Consider the following 26036-nt stretch of genomic DNA (forward strand, 5'->3'; position numbering starts at 1 on the left):
TTTTTTTGGTTTCATCCTAGTCTGGACCCTCATTTTTATATTGTAGTGTAAGTCTTCCAACTCTTGTTTTTCTGCACTTGGTTTTGATTACTTTACATCTTGGCATTTCCATATTAACTTTAAACTTAGCTCATCAAATACCAAAATCTGTTGGATGTTGAATGGAAATCCATGAAAAGAACTGATGTTGTAATACAGAGCCTTCTGACCCACAAATGTCCTTTCTTCATTTATTGACTATTTCTTCCATGCTGTTTACAAACCTGTAGCTCTATAGGGAGAGACCTGACACATGGTTGTAGACTTATTCTGAGGTATTTGGTGTATATGTATATAACTTTTCCCCTAGTATATAGACTTGATAGATTCAATCACTTCTCACTTCTAATAGTGTTTATATTCTTTTGTTTCCTCTGATATCACAGCTTGGTTAATCAAATAGGAGACACTCTCTATAAAGCTTAAATATAATGTGAAGGGAGGGAAGCTGGACACAAAAGATCATGTATTTTTATGATTTCATTGATGTGAAATGTCCCAAATAGGTAAATCCATAGAGATAGAAAGCAGATTAGTGGTTGCCAGATTAGTGGTGGTGGTGGTAGTGGTGGTGGTGGTGGTGGTGAAACATTGGAATTAGATGATGGTAATAGATGCACAGCATTGTGAATGTTTTCAATGGCACTGAATTGTACCTTTAAAAGCAGTAAAAATTTTATATGTATTTTACCATAATAAAAATAAAATAGACTCAAGAATATTGTTTTCTTTATCTACAATAATATCTGACCTAGGAAGTACAAATAACCCTGTGGGTCAAGCTCACATCCAGGGTATTTTACAAAGTGCACACAAGTGTGAAGAATAGATAACCCAAAGCTGGGAGAGGCAGAAGGGGTCTTGGAAGTTAGAAAAGCCAGGTGGGTAAATACTGTCTTATAGTCATATGTTTGATATTTGGTAGAGTGCAAGATAATTTGCTTCTTCTTGGTATTCTCATTTCTGGTGTTTTACAAAGTATATTTTCCAATTGAGTATAATCTGGCACTCCAACTATCTCCCATTGTATATCAGTACAGGTGAAGAAGAGATAGAAACACAATGGAGAAATTTTACTCTATCTGGAAGAACACATTTTGTTTTGGAGATGGTGATGATTTCCACTACAAATTTACCCAGGGAAGCCAAAAGTTCACATCATTCTTGAATCCAAAAACACCAGCACAGCTAAGACCACTTACGGTGGTGCTGCACGGCCCTGCGGGTGTTGGGAAAACCACACTGGCAAAGAAGGTGATGCTGGACTGGACACAGGACAACCTCCCAGAGACACTCAGTTCTGCCTTCTACCTCAGCTGCAAGGAACTCAACCACAAGGGGGCGTGCACTTTTGCGGAGTTAATGTCTAAGAACTGGCCAGAGTTGAAGGAAGCTGGTCCAGAGATCCTAGGCCAGGCACAGAAAGTCCTGATCATCATCGATGGTTTCGATGAGCTGAGAGTCCCCTCGGGGTCACTCATCCATGACATTTGTGGTGACTGGAAGAAGCAGAAGCCGGTGCCCGTCCTCCTGGGGAGTTTGCTGAAGAGAAAAATGTTACCCAAGGCCACTTTGCTGATCACCACTCGAACGGGGGCCCTGAGAGAGCTCCGGCTCCTGCTGGAAGAGCCGCTCCTCGTGGAGATCGAGGGGCTCTCAGAGCGGGACAGGAGGGAGTATTTCTTGAAATACTTTCAAGAGGAGGATCAGGCACTGCGAGCTTTCGACCTGATGAAGAGCAATCCAGCTTTGTTCCACATGGGCTCAGCTCCTGCCGTGTGCTGGGTCGTGTGCACTTGTCTGAAGCTGCAGATGGAGAAGGGGGAAGACCCGGCCCCCACGTGCCAAACCACCACATCACTGTTCCTGCGTTTCCTGTGCAGCCAGTTCCCACCGGCTCCTGGCAGCTGCCCCAGTCAGTGCCTCGCGGCTCCAGTGAAGGCTCTGTGTGTCCTGGCTGCTGAGGGCCTATGGACGCAGGCATCTGTGTTCGATGGAGAAGACCTCGGGAGACTTGGGGTAGAGGAGTCTGACCTCCGTCCTTTCCTGGACAAGAACATCATCCAGAAGGACCGAGACTGTGAGGGCTGCTACTCCTTCATCCACCTCAGCGTCCAGCAGTTGCTTGCTGCCATGTTCTACGTTCTGGAGAGTGAGGGGGAGGAAGACGGGGAGAGCCACAGGCGGGACGTTGGGGACTTACAGAAGTTGCTCTCCAAGGAAGAAAGGCTGAAGAACCCCACCCTGACCCATGTTGTGTACTTCTTATTTGGCCTCTTGAATGAGAAGAGAGCCAGGGAGCTGGAGACCACTTTCAGCTGCCAGGTGTCAATGGGGATCAAGCAGGAAGTACTGAAATCCAAGTCCGGTGGGAATAAACCCTTGTCCTTGATGATGGACATGAAGGAGGTGTTGTATTGTCTTTACGAATCTCAGGAGGAGCAGCTCGTGAGGGATGCGATGGTCCACATGAAGGAAGTGTCTCTGCATTTGAAAAATCAAATGGACATCGTGTACTCATCCTTCTGCCTCAAGCACTGTCAAAACTTGCAGAAAATCTCACTGCAGGTAGAAAAGGGGATATTTCTGGAGAACGACGCTGTGTCAGAATCTGACACATGGGTCCAGAGGTAAGAACAGTCACTTCTTACTCTACTGGTTCTCCCACCTTTAGCTTCATCTCATCCTCCATTAGGAAGAGAACAGAGTGTCCTGCTCCCTGTGGCTTAAGGTCAGTATTTTCTTCTTGCTCTAACTGCTTCCTGTTGGCTCACAGTTCAAGACAGGTACCACGATGTTCAGATTAGGAATCGGGCCTTTGGAACCTTTAAAAAAATTTTAAATTAAATTTATTGGCATATCATCAGTTAGTAACATTATATAAATTTCAGGTTTACAACTTTATAGTACAACATCTGTGTACTCCATTGTATGCTCATCATCCAAAGTCTAGTCTCCTTCTGTTTTAGTGTTATAGTTTTCATGTGGGGAATGGGTTTCAGATGAGCCTGAACACTCCCAGCATTTAATATATTTTTGTTCATACCAATTCCTTTTATAAAAACAATAGTCACAATTTTGTACATTATATCCCCATGACTTATTTATTTTATGACTGGAAGTTGTACCTTTTGACTCCCTTCATCCATTTTACTCAAGCTTTTCCTCAGCCAACCACCAATCTGTTCTTTGTATCTATGATTTTGGTGTGTTCTTTCCCTCTTTTCTTTTTTTGTTTCTTTGTTTCTTTCTTTTTCTTCTTTCTTTTGATTCTGCATGTAAGTGAGGTCATACAGTATTTGTCTTTGTCTGTCTGACTTATTTCATGTAGCATATCCTCAAGGCGCATCCATGTTGTCATAAATGGCAAAATTTTCTTTTTTATGGCCCAATAATATTCCATTGTATATAAGTACCACATTTTCTTTATCCACTCATCCATTGATGAAAACTTAGGTTGTCTTCATTTCTTGGCTATTGTGAATAGTGCTGCTACACATGGGATGTATTGCAGATATCTTTTTGAGATGGTGATTTTGTTTTCTTCAGCTAAATACACAGGAATGGAATTTCTGGGTCACACGATAGTTCTATTTTTAATTTTTTTGAGGAAACTTCATACTGTTTCCAATTTATATCCTCATCAGCAGTGCACAAAAGTTCCCTTTTTTCTACATCCTCACCAACACTTGTTACCTCTTGTGTTTTTTAAGACAACCATTCTAATAGTTGAGAGGTGATATCTTATTGTGATTTTGTTTTGTATTTTCCTGAGGATTAATGGTGTTGAGCACCTTTATATGTACCTGGTTGGCCATCTGTTTGTCTTCTTTGAAAAATTGTCAATTCAGGTCCTCTGCCCATTTTATGGGACTATATCAAACTAAAAGGCTTCTGCACAGTAAAAGAAACCATCAATAAGAGAAAGAGGCAACTAACGGAATGGGAGAAGATATTTGCAAACAAGCCCTCTGATAAGGGGCTAATATCCAAAATATATAAAGAACTCATACAATTCAAACAACAACAAAACAATCCAATTAAAAATGGATTTTTTTCTATTGAGTTGTATGAGTTCTTCCCATATTTTGGATATCAACCCCTTATCAGATATATGATTTATAGACATTTCCTCCCATTCTGTAGGTTGCTTTATATTTTACTGATGCTTTTGCAGGACAACCTAATGATTCTCATTACTTTTCCCGGATATACTGTTAATAGGTGTTCCTGTCCATCACTTCCTCCTAGGTCACAGCATGACCATCACGCTCTTTGTCTCTGGACGGATCTTTGTTCTGTGTTCAGTTCAAATAAGAACCTGAACTTTCTGGATGTGGGTCAAAGCTTCTTGAGTCACTCCTCCATGAGGATTCTTTGTGAGCAGATTACCCGTGTTACCTGTCATCTCCAGAAGGTGGTGTAAGTAGAAGCTAATTTTGTGATGGCTGTCCTCAGGCATTTTTTTTTTAAAGATTTTTTTTTTAATTGGGAATTGGGGGGATGGGAACAGTGCTGGGGAATTGGGGGAAGGGGAACAGACAAGTTGCTGTCGTTTTGTTCTTCAATCTAGTTGTGGAGGGTGTTGCTTCACTGGCCCAAGTTGGCACCATCATTGCACTCTTCTCTGGCGAGGCAGATCAGTCGCCGGCTTCTGGACGGCCGCTCACGCTGGCTGCTGGCCACACACGGTAGCCCATGGCAATCCACTGCCACAGGGACTGCAGCCCACGCCGTCGCCGGCGACTCATGGCAGCCCAGCTCCAGGTTGAGCTGTTGTTCAGCATCTTAGCTGTGGAGGGCAGTGTCACTGGCCCTCATATGTGGGATCCGAACCGGGGCCCTCTGGCATCCCAAGCGAGTTCTTAACCATCGCGCCACTCGGCCGGTCCTGTCCTCAGGCATTTTTAATGAGACCCATATTTGAATGTTAGACCATGTTTCAACAAGCCAGGTGCTAAGAACACAAAGAAATGAAATGGTTCCCATCCTTAAATATGTCTAATGGGAGGATCATATATCATATTGAGTCATTTTCATGAAATCTGGTCAAGAGTTTGGATCCTTCTATACATATGCTATGAGGTGTGTTTGAGACTTGACCCATAGGAAAAATAGGCATGTACATGTCAGAAGGAGACCTGGGCGGGAATTGGAGAAATATTGCAGAGAGGTAAGTTTCAAATATGTGAATAAGAGTGTGTTGGTGAGGCAATGATGAACTTATAACTAGTGTGTGGAGTGGGATTGAGAGGTGAGTGTGAGTAAGGTAGGTTGTGGTAGATGTGAGTGTGATGTGGGCCACCTGGACAGATGACTATTAGAACACCCTTTTCTTTCTTTTTAAAGATTTTATTGGGGAATTGGGGGAGGGAAACAGCGTTGGGGAATCGGGGCAGAGGAACAGACAAGTTGCTGTCATTTTTGTTCTTCAGTCTAGTTGTGGAGGACGTCACTTCACTGGCCCATGTTGACATTATCATTGCGCTCTTCCTGAGTGAGGCAGTTGGTCGCTGGTCTTTGGACGGCTGCTCACGGTGGCTCATGGCAGCTCACGCTGGCTGCTGGCCACTCACGGTAGCTTACGGCAGCCCACTGCAGCAGGGACTGTAGCCTAGCCATCGCCAGTGACTCATGGGAACCCAGCTCCAGGTTGAGCTGTTGTTCACCATCTTAGGTGTAGAGGGTACAGTGACACTGGCCCTTATCTGGGATCCAAACCAGGGCCCTGCTGCTCAGAGCTGGTGTCTCAAACCAACTCCTAACCAACGCACCACTTGGCTGGTCCCACTCTTTTAAATTTATTTATTAATTTTTAAATTAGTTTTAGGTGTATAAAGCAATGTAATAGTTAGACATTTACACTCCTCACAAAGTGACAACCCCCCAGTCTACTACCCCTCTAACATCGTATATAGCTGTTACAATACCATTGACTATATTCCCTATGCTGTACGTTACATCCCATGAATACACACACACACACACACACACACACACACACACGTAGTTGACATTCAATATTCTACTTCTGCCTCAGGTGTATAGTACACAGTCCATGAAGTGATCTCCCTGATAAGTCTAGTACCCCTCTGGCACCCTACATAATCTTTACAACATTATTGATTATATTTCCCATACTGTATTTCATATCCCTGTGACTCTATTGTGACTACTAATTGGTACTTTCTAATCCCTTCACCTTCTCCCTTCATCCCCACCCCCTTCTATCTAGCAACCATCAGTTATTTTCTCTATATCTGTTTCTGTTTTGTTTGCTCATTTATTCTGTTCTTTAGATTTCACATACAAATGAGATCATATGGTATTTGTCTTTCTCAGTCTGACTTATTTCACTTAGAAAAATATTCTCTAAGTCCATCCATGTTGTTGCAAATGGTAAGATTTCATTCTTTTTTATGGCCGAGTAATGCTCCGTTGTATAAATGTACCACAGTTTCTCTATCCATTCATCTATTGATAGGCATTTCAGTTGTTTCCATATCTTGGCTATTGTGAATAGTGCTGCAATAAACATAGGGGTGCGTATATTTTTTTCAGATTAGTGTTTTGGGTTTCTTTGGATAGATACCCAGGAGTGAAATTGCTGGTTCATAAGGTGGTTCCATTTTCAATTTTTTGAGATACTTCCATACTGTTTTCCATAGTGGCTGTACCATCTGCAATCCCACCAACAGTGCATGAGGGTTCCCTTTTCTCCACATCTTTGCCAGCACTTGTTGTTTGTTGATTTATTGATGATAGCCATTCTGACAGGAGTGAAGTGGTGTCTTATTGAGGTTTTTATTTGCATTTCTCTAATGATTAGTGAGGTTGAGCATTTTTTCATATGCCTGTTGGCTATCTGTATGTCCTCTTTAGAGAAATGTCTCTTCATGTCCTCTGTCCATTTTTTAAATTGGGTTTTTTGTGTTTTTTGATGTTGAGTTTTATAAATTTTGGATATTAACCCCTTATTCAATGTATCATTGGCAAATATCTTCCTTCCATTCAGTAGAATGTCTTTTTGTTTTATTGATGATTTTCTTTGCTGTGAGAAAACTTTTTAGTTTGATGTAGTCCCACATGTTTATTTTTTTATTTTGCTTCCCTTTCTCAAGGGGATATATTAGTAAAAATATTACTAAGGGTAATGTCTGAATTTACTTTCTATATTTTCTTCTAGGAGTTTTATGGTTTCGGGTCTTACATTTAGGTCTTTAATCCATTTTGAATTTATTCTTGAATATGGCGTAAGAAGGTGGTCCATTTTCTTTTTTTTGCATGTATCTGTCCAGTTTTCCAGCACCATTAATTAAATAGACTGTCTTTACCCTAATGTAAATTCTTGCTTCCATTGTCATAGATTAAATGACCATACAGGCATGGATTTATTTCTGGGCTTTCTATTCTGTTCCATTGACCTATGTGTCTGTTTTTATGCCAATACCATGCTGTTTTGATTACTATAGCCTACATATTATAGTATGATTTGATGTCAGATAGCATGATAACTCTCACTTTGTTCTAATCTCTCAAGATTGCTGTGGCTATTCAGAGTATTTTATGGTTCCATATAAATTTTAGCATTATTTGTTCTAGTTCTGTGAAAAATGTCATTAGTAATTTGATAGGGATTGCATTGACTCTATATATTGCCTTTGGTAGTATGGACATTTAACTATATTAGTTATTAATTCTTCCTATCCATGAGCATGTTATATGTTTCCATTTGTTTGTAGCTACTTTCATTTCTCCCTTTGATGTCTTATAATTTTCTGAGTACAGGTCTTTTACGTCCCTGGCTAAATTTATTCCTAAGTATTTTATTGTTTTTGAAGCAATTGTGAATGGGATTGTTTTCTTAATTTCTCCTTCTGATAGTGTGTTATTGGTGTATACAAGTGGGACACACTTTTCAACCAACACATGTTCAGGGCATAAACTTCTAAGTTCTGTTCAAAAACTCCATACAGATACATTGCTGAAACTTTCCCCTAAACCAACATTCTGTAGAAGCCTTAATTAAGCAATTGAAAATGTAGTGCTATTTACTTGGAACAAATAGCTATGCCACACGTCAATTGACTGTACCTGCTGAGGTCAGGTGACAGATAACTTATTTCAGAATGTCATGGAACTTGTGTGTACAAAGCAACAAAATCTAACATGGGCCAGTGCCAGTAAAGGCGTTGATTTCTTCAGCATAGCCTTGAAAAGCTTACACTGCTCTTGTTTGTAAGGCATTACATGAGAACAAGAATGAAAAGACACTTGTAATTTATGCCACTAAGAGTTTAGGACAATTTAAGCAGGGGCTCTGAATCCCTTATTCTGACTCTTTGCTGAAAATCTTTATTTTGGAGCTCCTTTTAGATAAGCCACAGGGACTGTTCACTATCTTAAAATGAAGGGTCAAGGGTCAAGACCAATTGTGTGTTTAGAAAGAAGAATATTTTACAACAAGGGTATAGATTGACTGATTTGGAGGTACTAGATAAAAACAGGCTAAGAAGCTCTAAAAATACATGTGGAAATAAAGATCTGAAATAAGAGTGTAGTAGAGGAGGTAGTCATGTGGGTATTGATTGTATCTCAAATTAGGGTGCATTAAGCATGCTTTAAAAAGACTCTGAAAAAATCCTTTCTTTGTTATTTCCTACTCTGTATACAGAATAATTTATGAGCTAGCTTCATTATTGTATAACATGAACTTGTTGACTGTTATGTTGAAGAAGGTGGTTTACATGCTAGGAAAATCTTATTTTTTAATGATGAGTTGTTTCTTGAAGCTTAACATTTGATTAGAGAAAATCCATGTTATAGCCCACTTAGGGTTTATTTTAATCCAATTTAATATCCCACAATCATTCTAGATGACAGAGAAATAAAAAAAAGTAAACTCGCAATGGCCCATACCTTAAAGGAGTCTGTAACTTATTTGCTAACTTAGAAACCATAACTTACTGTAGCCTAAATCAGAACTGCTTTGTAGAAATGCAGATGACCACATTGGGGTATGGGGATAAGTGATTTATTCTTACTCGAAAAAGTCAGTAGGTGTTGAGAGGGAGGGGAAGAAGTTTGTGAGCTGAATGTTGAAAGAAATGATATGACACAAAAAATTAGGATAGGGATATTTCATCTGGAGAACCGCATGAGCAAAGACAAGGGTGTGCCAAGCCCTTCACTATCTCATTCCATCTTCCCTCCCATCACGATGTACCACTTCTATTCATAGTCCCTCATTTTGCTCTTTCCAGCTGCCATTCCACTGTCTTGTTCTTCAAGTCAGCATATCAGACTATCTTTCCCCTTTCCATCTTGACTTGTGACATCTCATCTTACACAGTGTTCACAGAGCCAACCATCTATACCTCCCAAGATGGAGTCCCTTCTTTTAATTTTTCCTAGGATTAAAAATATCTCCCCTGCTGAAGCATATCAGGACTTCTGTCTGGCTTTCACTGGTAAGAAGACTTTGACTCACCTGATCCTGGAAGGCAGTGTCCACAGTGAGAAGATGCTGCTGCTGTTGTGTGAGACGCTGAAACACTTGAGATGTAATCTGCAGTATTTGAGGTAGACCTCATGTCATTGCTGTTCTCAGCATTGAAAGCATGTTGTGAGCTCTGCTGTGCTGCTGGGTGAGCTAGACAGAAGAGGGTATCACTCTGAGTGCATGTCATGCTACACAGGAGAGCGTATCCTCAACTAGAACCTGGATGAGGTTTCAGGCTCTGCTCTTTCCCGAGACAGTTTGTCCGCTGCATTGACTACCAAGCCCAGAATGCAAAGAAACCCAGAATTTTGTGTCATCTGCTAGCTTAGGGTCATGGTATTTCAGGCTGCATTTTGCCTTCCTGCTGTGATTCAAAATGGCCATCGACCTTAACTGGCCCCTGAGTAATGCTGTAGAAGCATCAGGTATCCCGTTTCTGGTAGCTCAATGGTTTGGGAATTTCCCCCTTCCTCAGTGGACTCCCAAAAAGAGTGCTCTGCTTATCATCACATATCTTTAGGTTACCAGTTTTCCCCCTAGACTCAGATGAGTAGCAACCTGAGGTATCAGCTAGTGGCACAGGTTTTTGGATTTGGAAATGACCTCAAGTCCTTGCTCTGACATTTATGAACTAGTGGGTTGTTGGAAAAGCCATGACACATTTTTACAATGAAAAACATAGAAAAAATATGTCATGACTTTTCCGACAACCCAATATATACACAAATGGGAATGTTTACCATTTTTGATGGTGCTGTTTTTCATTTAATTAGAAAAACAACTGTTACTCTAAAGTTTTGGTAAGTGATGCTTCTAAGTGGATATTTTAAGGCTCCAAAGTTACAAATGGTAGATATGGAATCTCCAATTTGTGTTCATGTGATTTGAGACATTTTACATTCTACCTTGTATTCCATTACTTAAGTAAACTTGTAATATCCTTGTTATAGGTTAAGCTCTGAGGGAAGAAAAGTACAATTTAAGCACTCCAATTTTTCCTGATATACATCCTAACAGTGACAGGATATGGATGGATTATATTCTTTATTTGCTTAACATAAAGGTATTATCTCGGCCCAAAGTACAAGGGAAAAAGAATATTACAAAGGTTAAGTAACTTGCAGAGATTTTGAACATAGTAAGAGGCAGAACCATGATTCAAACAGTAAGCTTGTCCCGGAGTCCTATACTCTGATCTGTGTCTGTAAGACTAGCTGAATTTCAGAGCATAACATAAGGGATTAATGGATTGCCTCAGTGTTCTCCTGAACAGTGGCATAACATTCTTATTCTCATCAACAGAAAGAGTTCCCAATTCTCCATATCCTTGCAACACTTAAACGCAACAAATTTTGGACCTAGCTCCCTAAGGGTCAAATTGTATCTCCTTGGTTTTAATTTGCCTATTCCCTAATAACTTATGAAATTTAACTTTTTTTAGTAGAAATCTACACTTTATTTATTTTTCATTAAATTTATTGAGGTGACATTGGTTAGTAAAATTATATAGGTTTCAGGTGTATATTTCTATAATACACATGTATTGCATTGTGTGTTCACACCCAGTCAGTTCTCCTTCCATCGCTATATATTTGAGGGGGTCAAATATATGAAGTTGAACTTTTTGAGTATCAGACATCAGTTTTTTTTCTCCTATACAATCACATATCTAGATCTCAGTGAGATTAGTACAGACTCAGTCAAGGAACGTGATCATATTAAAAACATGACAAGTGAAAAATGGGTCATGTTGGTGAGACTTCACACAGAATTGTATGCAGATTGTTTTTCTCAGAGATGAGGCTGGATGTTGATCAAATGACCAGGAGGATACTTGGAAAAACAAGGGAAATCAACTCTGTTCAATAATTCAGACCAGGGTTGGACACATACTGGCATAGAATGAGATGAAAACCAAGGATATAATCTTTGGGGAAACATAATAAGATGATAGGGCTCTCTCTATCCTCCCAGAAGAATGACTTGCCCCCATGTATCCCACAGGTTGGGGTCTTGTTCTGACATCACTCAGCAGTGGGATAATTTCTCCTTGGCCCTTGAAACCAACCAGTCCCTGAAATGCCTGGACCTCACGGCCAGTGAGCTACTGGATGAAGGTGTCAGGTTGCTGTGTACCACTCTGAGACACCCAAAGTGCTTTCTGCAGAGATTGTCGTAAGTCTCCGCTCTTCCATGGAGAGTGTTTTAGGTCTGGGCCACATAGGGAAGAGCAATGGTAGTATCAGACTTTCAGGGCAACCCATATGGGACCTCCTACTGATATAGATGCCTGGTTCTTATTTTTCTGTCCCAGGCAGATGATTCATGCATTTTGCTTGCCCTTCTCTCATTTCTGGTCCTTCATAGTTTTGATCACCAGCAAAAGATAGAGAGGGTGTGGTGTTAACAAGAAGGACTGTCAGTTGAGAAGGTTGGACTTTGGAAACATTCTCATCATCTTAATACGTGTGTGGTGCTTCTGTAGGTTGGAAAACTGTCACCTTACAGAAGCCTGTTGCAAGGAGCTATCTTCTGCTTTGATTGTCAACCAGAGACTGACACACCTGTGCTTGGCCAAGAACAACCTTGGAGATGGTGGGGTAAAACTTCTGTGTGAAGGTTTGGGTTACCCCGAATGTCAACTACAGACCCTGGTGTAAGTCTCTGGTGTGTGTGTGTGTGTGTGTGTGTGTGTGTGTGTGTGTGTGTGTGTGTCTTGTATGTAAAATATGTAAGACAGATGAGACCATTTAATAATTCTGCTTGAGTGAAACTAGCAAGACACTGGTACAAATTAGGGAAAGAACAGGTAGAATCAGAGATGTTAGTATTTGCCAAATTTTCAGAGCAGAGTTTCCCTTCTGGCCTTTACCTATTCTAGGAAGTTGGGATAGGTGATTGGTTCTGAGATCTGACGTTTTGTGTATTTTTTTGAGTTCTTAAGACATATTTCTCCTTTGCAGTTGGGAATGGATTGAGTTATACGGCATGGGTTGAAATTTTTTTTTTTCTGAAAAGAGCCAGATGGTAAACATTTTAAACTTTGTGGGCCATATGGTCTCTGTTACAGTTGTTTGATTCTGCTATTGTCATGAGAACATGTAAAGGAACAAGTGTGGCTGTATTCCAATAAAACACTGTTTACAAAAAAACGGGTGGTGGGCTAGATTTGACCCAGGGGCTGTAGTTTTCTGACCTTGTTATATGGGAACAGCCCAACATGAAATACCTGTGCCCATTAGAATCACAGGTAGGGCAACGTTCAAGAGACTATGCAGAGGTAGTGACCTAGTTCTGTTCAGAAATTCCATCTAGTTTTGATTTCTCTGGGGCTTTTGCTGTCCTAGAAAACCACTGTCTGCAAGTTATCGCTATGGCTTCTAGCTGGTCCTAGAAATTCCCAATGTCTCAATCTAGGATATACCTTAACCAGACATGTCCCAATCCTTTAAGACTAAATAGGAAAAATGAGTATTTGGCTTCTAATAGCAGATAGAGAAAATTTTAAGAAGCCTATCTTTACCTAAACAGTATTCATTAGAAGAATATACAATTTCACATATGATGTTGCTCTGTAAGTGACCCTATTTTAGAATTAGGTTTGACTTAGGCATCTAAACAACAACAAAAAATGTCTGAAACTTATTAACCACTTAGTGTATGTCAGGGACTCTACTCAATTTTACAAGAATTATCTTTTTAATCCTTAAAATCACGTGCAATGGTACATTTATTTCAATTTACTAATTAGAAAACTGAAGCTTCACCATTAGCTTGCCTGTGGTCATATCTGGGTAGTAGGTATGAAGCCCCCTCTATAAACAGTTATGAATGATCATTACTTTAAATACATAAAGTCAATGTTTGACCAAGCCTTCATTTTTTAGGCTGTCTACACTTAATTTTAGACTTTGTTTTAGTCTCCCTCCCTAAGCTCCCCAGGTTCACATATGATTTTAGGATTTTACATAATACAAAGCATGGCATCTTTTGGTCCAGTTGCCATCCAACTGCTCTTTGTTGTGTCCCTTCAGGTTCCATAGCCTCAGTTGCTATGATGCTATGCTTGGGACACAGGGTTGTCAGGGTCGACTGCAGACCCTCCTGCATGAATGGGCCATGTGACCATCCTTCTCTGTGGTCTGGTCTCCTCACCAGGAGAGTTCGTAGAGGTCTAAGCTTGTAGGGGAGTCTACAGCGTTCAAGTTAGAAACACAGCCTCTAAGATATCAGGGATGTCAAGCTTCTGTATGCACCACAATTCTGCTGTGGCAATTCAGTACAAGACTTGAAATAAAACATAGAAGACAGGGAGAGTGGAACCCCAATGACCTAATCATGCAGAAAATAAGCGAGGACTCTGATTCAGTCTTGAGTCTGTCTGAACCCAGAGCCTGAGTTCTTGACCTATATGATATGCTACCATTCTAAGAAATGTATCTTAGGCACTGTGCATGTTCCTCTATAATAAAAGGTGGCAGTCAAAGGCCACTTTCACCCTCTACCACCTAGGCAGGGTGGAAGTAATGAAAGCACCACCCATTTGCATATTTTTATGTACAAGCCTACCTGAAAATATATGGCTCGAGGTAGAAGATACGTGGTGTTGAAAGTGACAACAACCTCACAGGGCATGTGTCGCAGAGGGATAACAGACTTCTCTTCTTATGATTGCCCTTGTAGATTGTGTCACTGCAGCATAACCAGACGTGGATGCAAACATATATCAAAGCTTCTCCAAGGAGACTCCAGCCTAACACACCTGGATCTGGGTCTCAATCCCATAGCTACTGGATTGTGGTTTCTCTGTGAGGCTTTGAAGAAGCCAAACTGTAGCTTAAAATATCTGGGGTAGGTACTCTTGCTCATTTTAAGGCATTTTGGAAATATTTAACCTCTCTGAGATATTTTGGGATGCAGACTGTAATAGTATCGCTCTTGGTCCAATTTTAGGAGCAAACCCTACAGAAATTGAATACAGGTAACTGGGTGCTTACAAAATCATTCAGAAGGCCTGGAGGAGTGGGATGTGGTTGGGGATGACCTCCAGTGAAGTAGGTTTCAGGAGTGCACTGCTTCTGCTGAGCTCAGTGATTAAAACACTGTGGGCCTGCCCCAGCTCAGTACCCAGGGAACTAGAGATGAGTACTACCCCCCAGGAAATGCAATGGTCCCATTGACAAGATGACAAGCTTAGCCTCACTTCTCTCTTCCAAGTCAGTCAAATGCATCTTATTGATGCAATATACTTTTTAACAAGATCCCTGATGGAGAGTCTGGGTCATGTAAATACTTTCTCCATCTTGCAGAGACCCGAAAAAACACTAGAACATATAGGGTGCTTTTGTTTTCTATTGTAGCTATACCTGGGGACTCTTAAAAGTCCTGGTGGTCAGGATTTCCACAGACAATTCCAATATTCAGTTAAGTTTAAGCTCCCCTAAATTAGGAGTTGGAGAACATGCTGCATAAACATTTCTATAGCATCCAAAGATTGGGGTTCATCCAGACGACTGGGCAAGGATGCAGAACCATAGTAAAGGCATGGAATAGGGGCTCTGACATAACAATATGGTTCAGATCCCATCATATATTTATTAGCTGTGACTTTGGACATTTAATTTTCTACTTATGGAATGAATGATTCTTCTATGTGACTCATTCTCATAACAGCACAGTTAGTGCATTCATTGAGTTACTTTGTGCACTTATCAGCCTCCTTGTACACATATAACAAGCATATGAACCCATGTTACCAAGCATGTTCTCTGTGGCTGAGCCCCTTCCCATCTCTCTAACTTTATCTCATGCTTTGTCTCCTCACTCTTGTGTATATCACTCAAATTGTCCCTCTCTCACACCCAATTCTTTCCCACTGCAAGGTCTTTTTTCTTACTTTTTTTTTCTGAGTAGAGCACTGAGATTGCAATTTTCAGGGTTATCTGCTAATATTTCACATCTCACCTTGGTTAATGTGGGGAAGAACAAACTAGTTTGAATAGTTCAGAGATCTTTTGACTATCCTCTTACAGCATGATCTGTTTTCTATAACAAGTAATAAACTGATTGTAGTAGGATTACTTTGCCCAATCACTGGAACTGGAACTTTTTAAAAATTTAACTTTATTAAGGTGAAATTCACACAACATAAAAGGAACCATTTTAGTGTACAACTCAGTAGTATTTAGTATACTTACAATGTTGTATAACCCTGCTACTATCTAGCTCTAGAACTTTTTTATCACCCCAAATGGACTCAAAACCCATGAACAGTTAGCTCCCCTCCCACACCCTCTGGCAACCACAAATCTGCCTTCTGTCTCTATGGATTTATCTATTTTATATACTTCATATAAATGGGCTAATTTGTGTGTGTGTGTGTGTGTGTGTGTGTGTGTGTCTTCTTCCAGTTAGTATAATATTTTCAAGCCATGTTGTAGCATCTGTACATAGTTCGTTCCTTATATGGCTAAAAGACACCCTATTGTATGGATAGAACACAATTAGTTCATTCATTTATTCATGGTAGATTTTATTTCAGAGAGGAATTGAATCTATTTCCTGTACCTGCAGTGCCTATCATAGTGCCCGGGGCAACAGAGGGATGGTTGGAGACACCACGTATAGGTGAGCACTGTGCTGCAGTGCTCAAGGGCACATGGCTCAGGGGCCAGTGTGGCTTTAGCCAGCTTGCTAGGCTCTATATTCGCTGGCCTGAGCTGTAGCTACTGTAAATGGCACACTTTATGTCCTCCACAGGCAATGGCATCTTCTAGTCTCTAGAAGGAGCTCTAGAAAAAGCAGGTGAGGAGTGGGAGTCTTGATAACATATCATGTATTAGTGAGTGTAGTTAACTCAACTTGCTGTAAGGTCTGAAAGAAAATGTCCCCATCCTTCTATTCACTGACTCTAAGGGTTCTGATCTTTCATTCCTTCCTTTGTTTCATACCTCACATTCAAACCATTTAGAGGTACCTCCTTCCAGATGCTAAGAAGATGACCACCCTCCCCTCCACTCCTAACACTCTCATCTGAGCCATCACCTCTCACATGGACTGTTGCATGATCTCTGAACTGGTCTGCAGGTGTTGCTCCTTGATTTCCTGAAGTTTGTTCTCAACCCATCACCCTGAGGAACCTCTCAAGTTGCAAGCCAGACCATAGCACCTAGGTTTCGAAAGACTCAAAAGCTCCCCATATCACTGCAGATAAAACCTGAAGGTTTTTTGCATAGCCTACAAGACCCTATGGTGTCCTATTATCAGGTAGAAACCACTCTTTCTACTTCCCCTAGCTTGGTATTTTGTCTACACTTGCTTCCTTCCTCCAGTGACCATAATGGTTCACTCTCTACCTTTAATTTTTTTTTCGTTATCATCTTCCCAGTGATGAATTCACGGACCACCACACACCTACCTAACGTTCTCTGGCTGACTTACCCTAATAACTTATCCATTATCCACTATCCACAGTCTTCAATAAAACATGTCCTGATGTCCAATGTCACTAAAATAAGCTCCATAAAAAATAATTTCTTTCCACATTTCTTCACTGCTGGGTCCTCAACAAGTCAGAGTGTGCCTGGCAATAAGGTAGTTTCTGAAATAGAACTTGTTCAGCAAGTGATTTGGTATCTGTCCTCTCTCTCAACAGGCTGTGTGGCTGTTCCATCACATCTTTCTATTGCCAGGATCTTGCATCTGCTCTCACTAGCAATCAGAGGCTGGAGACTCTGGACCTGGGCGAGAATATCTTGGGGAAGAGTGGAATAGCGGTACTCTTTGAGGCTTTAAGTAAAAATAATAGCCCCTTAAAGACACTCAGGTTGAAGATGGATGAATCTAGTGTGGAAATCCAGAAGATGTTAAAGGAAGTGAAAGACAGCAACCCCAAACTGACAATAGATTGTAAGGATTCCAGAACAAGCAGATCCTTATATTGTGACTTCCTTTCCTGAATGCCCCAAGATAATTCCCTAGTAATTACACATCTCTTTGATGACATCTCATTAATGAAGACCAGAGGGTCAAATGTTAATCACTGGATCAAAATGTAGAATTGAGCACTGGCTTTCACTCTCTAGTTTACAGTAAATTTTGCACAAGTCACTTACCCACTTCATGTCAAAATTCTGTTATCTTTCACAAGGGTATAAGGATAATAAAAGGCAAAGCATTATGTTTGAAGCTGCATTTATGAACATACCCTAAAGCTAAATTAGTATAAATTTTATACTTGGTATACTTAGTCTAGGAAAAAATATTACAAAGATATAGATTGATATTTTTTTTCCATTTTCTTCCCTAGCTCAGTATTTATTGGCCTTATTTAATAGTAGTCTGATGGGTCTACATGAGCAGTGTGGTTTATGGTTTTCTTAATCAGTTTTATGATATGCTAATGTAGGAGTTGGTTAGCTTTATCTGCAAAGGGCCAGGTAGCTAATATTTTAGGTTTGCAGTCTATATGGTCACTGTCACAACTACTCAACTTTGCTGTTATAGTGTACGAACAGCCATAGACAATACATAAATGAGCGGGCATGGCTGTGTTTCAATAAAACTTTATTTACAAAAACAAGTAATGGACCAGATTTGGCCAGTGGGCCATAATTTACTCTAATCATGCTCTAATCTATCCTGTTACTGATGAAGCACAGATCTGACCACATCACTGTCCACTTTAAACTTTCAATAATTCTCTGTATATAATCCATTGCCATGGAGAAAAGGGCCTTTCTCTGTTACCCACAACCTGTTGCTGGTAACTCACAGAAAAGTCAGCAAAGCCACTTCAGAACTTCCTTTAAAAAATAACTAAAGACCATCATTTAGCACTAATTCTTAGGCACCAACAAAAGTGAGTGATCTATATTTTCCCTTATTTTTCCACCAAACTTAAGAGATGGGTGATAAGACTACATAAGTGGGCCCATATTGATATGGGAGTCCATAATGATATGGGACATGATCAAAGTCCCAGTTACAAAAACAGTGGCCTATAGTTAGTGATTTAGGCTGAAAGCATAAATGACACATTTTTGTTTGTTTGTGATTCAGGCTAACATTTTGTTTCAGTGAAGTTTTCTCCCCAACAGTTTTTACCTGATATTACTATAAAACCCCTAAATTTCAAATTTTTAGGTAAGATGAAAATATCTTTTTTAAACCTTATTCTTATTTTTTGTTTTTTAAATTATTTTTTATTTTGAAATACACATTTTTTTAGAATTAGTTTCAGCTGTACAACACAGTGCAATAGTTATACTTCTTACCCCTCGAGGTGACAACCCCCTCCCGCTAAACCTTATTCTTTTAAAAAAAAATAAAAGTTAACTGGGGTGACAATTGTTAGTAAAGTTACATAGACTTTAGGTGTTCAATTCTGTAATACATCACCTATATATCACACTGTGTGTTCACCACCCAGAGTCAGTTCTCCTTCCATCACCATATATTTGATCCCCTTTACCGTCATCTACCACCCCTGTCACCCTTTACTCTCTGGTAGCCACTAAACTATTGTCTGTGTCTATGAATTTTTGTTTACACTTAAACATAACATACAGGGTAAAGAAGAAGAAAAAAACAATAAAAAGAGAAAAAGACAACTTGCTACTGCAGTGCAGAAATCAACTCACAGCATAAATAGGAATAATTTGTGACAACTTTAAGCCTTATTCTTGGATAACGATTGCCTGCTATACAACTGAAATCAACATAGTTATAACCCCTCAGCATTTTGAAGATGTTATTCCATTGGTTTTGGCCTTCATTGTTGCTGTTGCAGTAGCTGTTCTCAGTCTAATTGCCATTTCTCTGTAGCCAATCACTCCTTTCATTCTGGCTGTTGTTGAGAAATTCTTTTCATCTTTGAGTACTGGTGTGTGTAGGTATGGATTTCCTTTCATTTTATTTCCTAGTTTTAAATTTTGTTTCCACTTATTGCTAGGAATTCAGAATATTATTTTGGGAAAAAATTTAGCCTTTATCTCTTTATATATTGCCTCACATTTTCTATATTGTCTCCTCATTTATCTTTCATATCGCTTAATCTTTTACACTTTTGCTCTTGTGCTATATTCTGTGGGTTAAATGTTACATTAGTTAGTTGAAAAAGTTAGTCAACTAGAAGATAAGTGCCACAAATTGACACAGAACTCTTATTAACTCACATATGGAGGTAGTAGGGCTTAACTCAGTCACTCAATGGTCTCATGAAGAACCCAATTTTGTTTTACTGTCTTGCATTGCCATCCTTAACAGGCCCTCATTAGGATAAATCTACTCAAATGCTCAAGTTGTTGTGGTATTTGGGATTACATTCAGCTGAAATTAATTTAAATCAGGCTTTTGCATAACCGTGGTTGGTGGTATGTAGATAGGCAAGGATTTCAAAGGACTATGTGGTGGAGGAATTGAGTACGGATGAGGAGAAGTGGTCAAGTTATTAGAGTAGGGCTGAGTAAAAATTCAGGGTTCTGCTTGAGCACAAAGCTCATAGGTAGGATTAACATTAAAAAAAAACCCAGGCAGAAATATAGTGGCGAGAGGTCATAATTGAAGACATCTGGGTCAGATCATCCGCTGGATATTTTAAGTACATTTTGATTGAAACTTTGCAGCAGTCCTCCCCCCAATAGGATCATGTTATTTCATTTATTTATAAACAGAAAACAAACACAGCCAGAGGACTCTGTGCCCTAGTATGGCATAGCTCTAAGAAGAAAAGAGAGACTTGAAACCAACATTCATCAGATTGTAAAACCTGTGGCTTGTCTTATAACTCACTTTGCACAGAAATTTTTAAAAAGTCTTGTGGAATTTGGAATAAAAAGGCATAGAGTTTAGGACACTGGAGATCAGTGGGTCTCAGAAGGGGTGATTTTGTTACTCACAGGACAATGGGCAACGTTTGGAAATTTTTTTAAAAAAGGTTTTATTGGGGAATTGGGGGAGGGGGACAGTGTTGGGGAACTGGGGAAGGGAACCAGCCAAGTTGTTGTTCTTTAATCTTTGTTGTGGAGGACACCAGTCGCCATCTGGCTTCCTGTCGGCAGCTCATGGCCTCTAAGCTCAAGGTGTAAGGATCTCGGCCTGGACCCTAGGCCGGACAGACTCAGCCAGGCAGACTCACTTTTAAAAATCATACTTCAGCTACTCCAGCTAGACTCTAAGCAGAACTTCCCATCAAGACAATAAAACACCTAGCTTTACAAGAAATGTGTTGCAACAGAAATATTAAGAATATTTTGTAGAAGTAGTTTTGCCCAACTGGCTTAGACCATTTCACAGGAACTAACAGCTTTTTGCTTCTGTACACCTGCTTTGCTTCTACTGGGGAATAAAAGGTTAAAGAACAACATTCCTCAGACCTTGAAGTTCCCCCTTCCTCCCCCTTCCTCAAGCCTTGCAGTTCCCTCTTCCTCTCTCCGCCTTCATGTTAACATTTCAGGAGGCCTTGAAGCAAACTAACTTTATCAACCCGGTCGCGATGTACTGTTAAGACAAACTGGACATAACAACACTGTTGCAACAGCGGGATGCGGTTTTAACTAAAATAACTACACATTCTTTTTGGCTTCTGTAATTTACTTTACGTTTAACCCCCACCTTATAAAAACCCTACCCACTGAGACCTCTGGACCGTTTTCTCCTTAGTCGGAGGGGCGGTCGCTGAGGTCAGCTTAATAAAATCTTCGGAACTTTAAACTTTAATTTAACATCCAGCATCTTTATTATCTGGACCCAACAAAGGTGCTGTGTTCAATCTTAGTAGCGGGTGAGCGTAGCCACCATCCCATGCCGGAGTCGAACCAGCAGCCTTGTTGTTAAGAGCACATACTCCATCCACTGAGCCATCGAGGCGGCAGCTCAGCTCAAGGTGCTGTGTTCAGTCTTAGCTGCGGGTGGGCGTAGCACACCATCAAACAGGCAATCTTGTTGTTACACCAGCTGAGCCATCCTGCCACCTGTTGGCAGCTCAGCAACAGCTCAGCTCAGGCACAGCGTCACTGGCCCATGTGGGAATCGAACCAGCGGCCCTGTTGCTCAGAGCTCGTGCTCTTAAGTCAATTCTTAACCAACTGAGCCATTCGTGCCGGCCCTGGAAATATTTTTATTGTCACAACTAGGGGGCGCCCCTGGCATCTAATGGGTAGAGCCCAGGGATGCTGCCAAACATGCTAACAATGCACAGGACATCTCCCTACCCGCCTCCCCCAACACACACACAAAGAATCATCCGCCCAAATGTCATTAGTCCTGAAATTGAGACCCTACAAGCCTACAATCAATCCGTTTACTACTATAGAATAAGATAGTGGTCCTCAGCTGGGGGTGATTTTGCCCCTTAGGAAACATTTGCCAATGTCTAGAGACATTTTTATGTGTGTGGCAAAATACACATAACATCTAACTTACCATTTTAATCATTTTAAAGTGTACAATTTAGTGGTATTTAGTACATTCACAATGTTGTGAAACCACCACCACTGTCTAGCTCTAGAGTATTTTCATCACCCCAGAAAGAAACCCCCTGCTCACTAAGCAATCACCTTGCATTTTCCCTCCCCCACCCCCTGGAAACCACCAATCTGCTTTCTGTTTCTCTGGACTTGACTATTCCAGAATTTTTGGGTCACAACTGGTTGTGCTACTAGCTGCTAGTGGGCAGAGAACAGCAGCGCTACTAAACATCCTACAATACACACAAGAGTTCCCACAACAAAGAACCATTCTATCATTCTGAGGTTGAAAACCCCACTGCAGATGAAAGCCAGAGAGGCTTCTAGTCTGATGTGATGTCTTCAGGATGTGCACCTTCCCTCGGTCTCCATGCTAGCAAATAAAGACATGAGATGAGTTTATTTTTTCTTCTCTCTTCCTTCCAGACAGCAAGCTTTAAAACCTCAGTATCATGGTGTTAGGTGGGTCCCATTATCCATAGCCTGTAGCATCAGTCCCTTCACAGCTCAGCTCTTCAGGGTCCAGAGGGCCTGAATGGCTACAGAATCACATGCCCTATTCTCCCACCCTGCAAAGCCTTGGTGACCCCCAGAGAGGGTTGAGGGCCATACTATGTCCAGAAAGGAGTGAAACTCCTTTTGGGCTGATCTCAACAGGGCTTGTCTTTCAGGCCTTTGCACGCATATGAGCCAGAGATCCAGGCCTGGGAAGGTGAGTCCATCCCCCAACCTCATAGTTAATTTAACCCTCTTTTTGTTCATCACAGGGAAGTTGTAGAGACAGACTTGGAGTTACAAGCTCACTTACATTAAGTCTCAGTAGGAAAGATGGCATGGATTGTTGAAGCCAGGGAGATTCATGGTTGAGGGTTGGCTCTTCCCATGAATATTAGTCAGACCTTTTCTTCCAGTTCACCCCATTCCAGATTCTAAGCAAGAGATCTGTGACACCATGTGTCTGGGTCTTCCAGAAGCGAAACATTCCATCATGGACCATCGGGAGAGCCAGAGGGGGAACATTCCTTCATAGACCAAAGAGGGAATCCAAAGGTGGAACATCCCATCATAGACCAAGGGAGAGGGAGCCAGAAGGGAACTTTTTATGATAAACCAAGGGAGGAGCCAGAAATAGAACATTCCATTGTAGACCAAGGTGGCGGGGTGGTGTTGGTGGTGGTGTGCTTCACACTCTGTGTAGAGGAGGTCTTCAGTATCCATACCCCATGGACAATGCACTTCTCAGAGATGGATTCAGATAGACCAGGGAAGTACCATTTTTCCTATTGAGATGGAGACCTCTGGACAGCGCTCAGTGACCCCCTGAATCAGAGGATGTTGGGTGAGAGGTAATTACAGGGATGTCTTGGTCAGGGCAGGCCTGGGATCTGTTATCTCCAGCAGATCCACTGCCCAACTTTCCATCCTAACTCTGAGTCCTAGGGTCTAGCTCAGAGATTGCCTAGATACTGCTCTGGAACCCAGACTAGCCTCCTGGATGTCTCTCTAGCCCAGTGGTTCTCAACTCGGGGTCATTCCTGCCTTCCTATTCCCCCCAACAATGTCTAGAGACATTTTTTGGTTGTCATAGCTGGGAGAAGGGTGCTATTGGCATCTGGTGGGTAAGATCCAGAGATGCTGCTGCACCCCACAATGCACAGGACTGCCTTGCCCCCTATAGAACAAAGAATTACCTGGTCCCAAATTTAACAGAGCTGAGGTTAAGAAACTCTGACTTAGATGATTATCTGCCAGAAACTAATAACCATCTTCAACCACTCAATTTGGGGAAAGGCAAATTTGCAAGTCCAGGGCAATTCTCCAAACTCAGCTTAGAGTAAGACACCCCTATTTTTAGAGAACTTGGCATTATGTTCCATGTCAATGAAAAGAGGTAAAGCAAAGCTGGAAAAGATGCATAGATTGAGATACTTTACAAAGAAAAATTTTAAAGAAAAAGTTCTTTCTCTGACCCTGCTGACCCCTTCACTCACGTTTCACCTGGGTTTTTCCTGGACTATCTTTGATCCAGCCCTGCTGGGCCTCCCATTATTTTCCTGAGCAATTGCCAGCCTCAGGTCTTGCACTTGCTGTTCTCTGCTTGGTGTGTGTTCTTGGGGTGTCACAGCATTTCACATGGCTGCCCCTTCTCAACAGTCACCATCTTCTCACCCAGCTGCTCCCTGATTGCATGCAGGTCCCTCCCCACATGCTTGCTTTCTCCCATCACCCTACTTATATCCTCCTAAGCCAGTGTGTCTTATCTGGGGGTGGTTTTGTCCCCAGGGGGACATGTGGCAATGTCCAAGGATATTTTTGGCTGTTGTCACAGTTGGGGGGGGGGTCCTTTTCACATCTAGTGGATAGAGGCCAGGGATGCTGCTAAACATCATACAATGCTCAGGAAGTTAGGCCACTGCTAAGGGCTGAATTTGTGCCCCCACGGTGCATATATTGAAATCCTCTCATTGTGACTGTATTTGGAGATAGGATTCTAGGAGATAATGTAGGTTAAATGAGGTCATAATGGTGGGTTCCTAATGTGATGTTGGTGGTCTTATAAAAAGAGGAAACAAGCCACCTCTGTTCCATGTGCATGCACTGAAAGGCCATCTGCAAGAACTCTATTTATGTTGATTACTTTAATATATGGAAATATCTATGACAAATACTTGAACAAAAAACTAAAAAATTTATGACTGAAGGTACGAAAGTGAATTTTTTAAAGTTTATATATATTAATTAAAGTTTATTGGGGTGACAATTGTTAGTAAAGTGAATTTTTTATATTGACTTGGGCTCCAATTAAACCAAGAACCAATCTTACCAGGAACCAAATAGGCCAGCACCTTGATCTTGGACTTCCCTGCCACAGAACTATGAGAAAATACATTTCTGGTATTTAAGCCACCCCATTCATGGTATTTTGTTAGGGCAGCCCAACGTGACTAAGACAATCCCCCCACAATATAGGGTTACCTGGCCCTAAATGACAGTAGGGCTGGGGTTGAGAAACCCTGTTCCTTGTTGAGTTTGAAGTCTCAGATGTGCATATGCAAGTAGAGATGTCTGCGTGTGGGTCTGAGCTGTAGGTGGGGTGACCGACTCATCCTGGCTTTTTCCATTACCATTACATTATGTAATAATTTACATAACAAGTACATAAATTATTAATGGCTAACTTCTACAATATAAACATATATATATATATATATATCACTTATATGTGGAATCACATACATATATAATAAAATAGTTAATCTAAAGAAAAAGAAGTTTAATAGGAAAGAGGAGGACACTGTGTATTGGGGTTTATGAGGTCTTTTAAATTGAATACAGGAACATAAAAGTAAAAAATATCAGTGACTACACATAAATCAAAATGCTGTTGCTAAGTGAAATAAGTCAGATGGAGAAAGACAATAGTATACCATATGATCTCACTTATATGTGCAATCTAAAGAATAGAATAAATGAATAAACTAATCAGAAACAGTCTCAGATATAGAGAAGAAACTGAGGGTTGCTAGATGGGAAGCGGGTGGGGATGAGGGAGAAGGTGAGGGGATTAGACAGCATAAATTGTTACCACAAGATTGCTGTGGGGATACAAAAAACAGTCTGGGGAATATAATCAATAATGTTGTAAAGATTTTGTAGGGATCTGATGGACACTTGTCTTGTTAGGGAGACCACTTCATGGATGGCATAGATACCTGACCACGGTGCTGTACACCTCAAGCTGAAGCTGAATAATATTGTATTTCAACTATAATTTTATCTATCTATCTATCTATCTATCTATCTATAATCTATCTATCTATCTATCTATCTATCTATATCCATAGGATGTGGAGTAGAGCATAGGGAATAGAGTCAGTGGAATTGTAACAGCTATATACGATGTCAGAGGGGTAGTAGATTGGGGAGGGGGGTTATCACTTTGTGAGGGGTGTAAATGTCTAACTATTACATTGTTTTGTACACCTTAAACTAATAAAGAAATAAAGAAAGAAATGCTGTGAGCTGCA

General features: G+C 40.8%; 1 protein-coding gene across 1 annotated transcript in view; it reads left to right on the forward strand.

Moving 5' to 3' along the window:
• Nucleotides 1-17659, forward strand: part of LOC109373753 (NACHT, LRR and PYD domains-containing protein 7-like) — a 23224-nt gene extending 5565 nt beyond the window's left edge. The window contains exons 2-8 of the mRNA XM_019627862.1: nucleotides 1086-2669; nucleotides 4348-4461; nucleotides 9454-9621; nucleotides 11546-11716; nucleotides 12027-12197; nucleotides 14225-14392; nucleotides 17196-17659. Coding sequence (XP_019483407.1) covers nucleotides 1086-2669; nucleotides 4348-4461; nucleotides 9454-9621; nucleotides 11546-11716; nucleotides 12027-12197; nucleotides 14225-14392; nucleotides 17196-17499 — 2680 coding nt within the window. The 3' untranslated portion in view covers nucleotides 17500-17659. The remainder of the gene's footprint in view (nucleotides 1-1085; nucleotides 2670-4347; nucleotides 4462-9453; nucleotides 9622-11545; nucleotides 11717-12026; nucleotides 12198-14224; nucleotides 14393-17195) is intronic.
• The last annotated feature ends 8377 nt before the right edge of the window (nucleotides 17660-26036 follow it).

The sequence above is a fragment of the Hipposideros armiger genome, unplaced genomic scaffold (assembly GCF_001890085.2).
Source record: "Hipposideros armiger isolate ML-2016 unplaced genomic scaffold, ASM189008v1 scaffold_742, whole genome shotgun sequence".
NCBI classification, from domain to species: domain Eukaryota; kingdom Metazoa; phylum Chordata; class Mammalia; order Chiroptera; family Hipposideridae; genus Hipposideros; species Hipposideros armiger.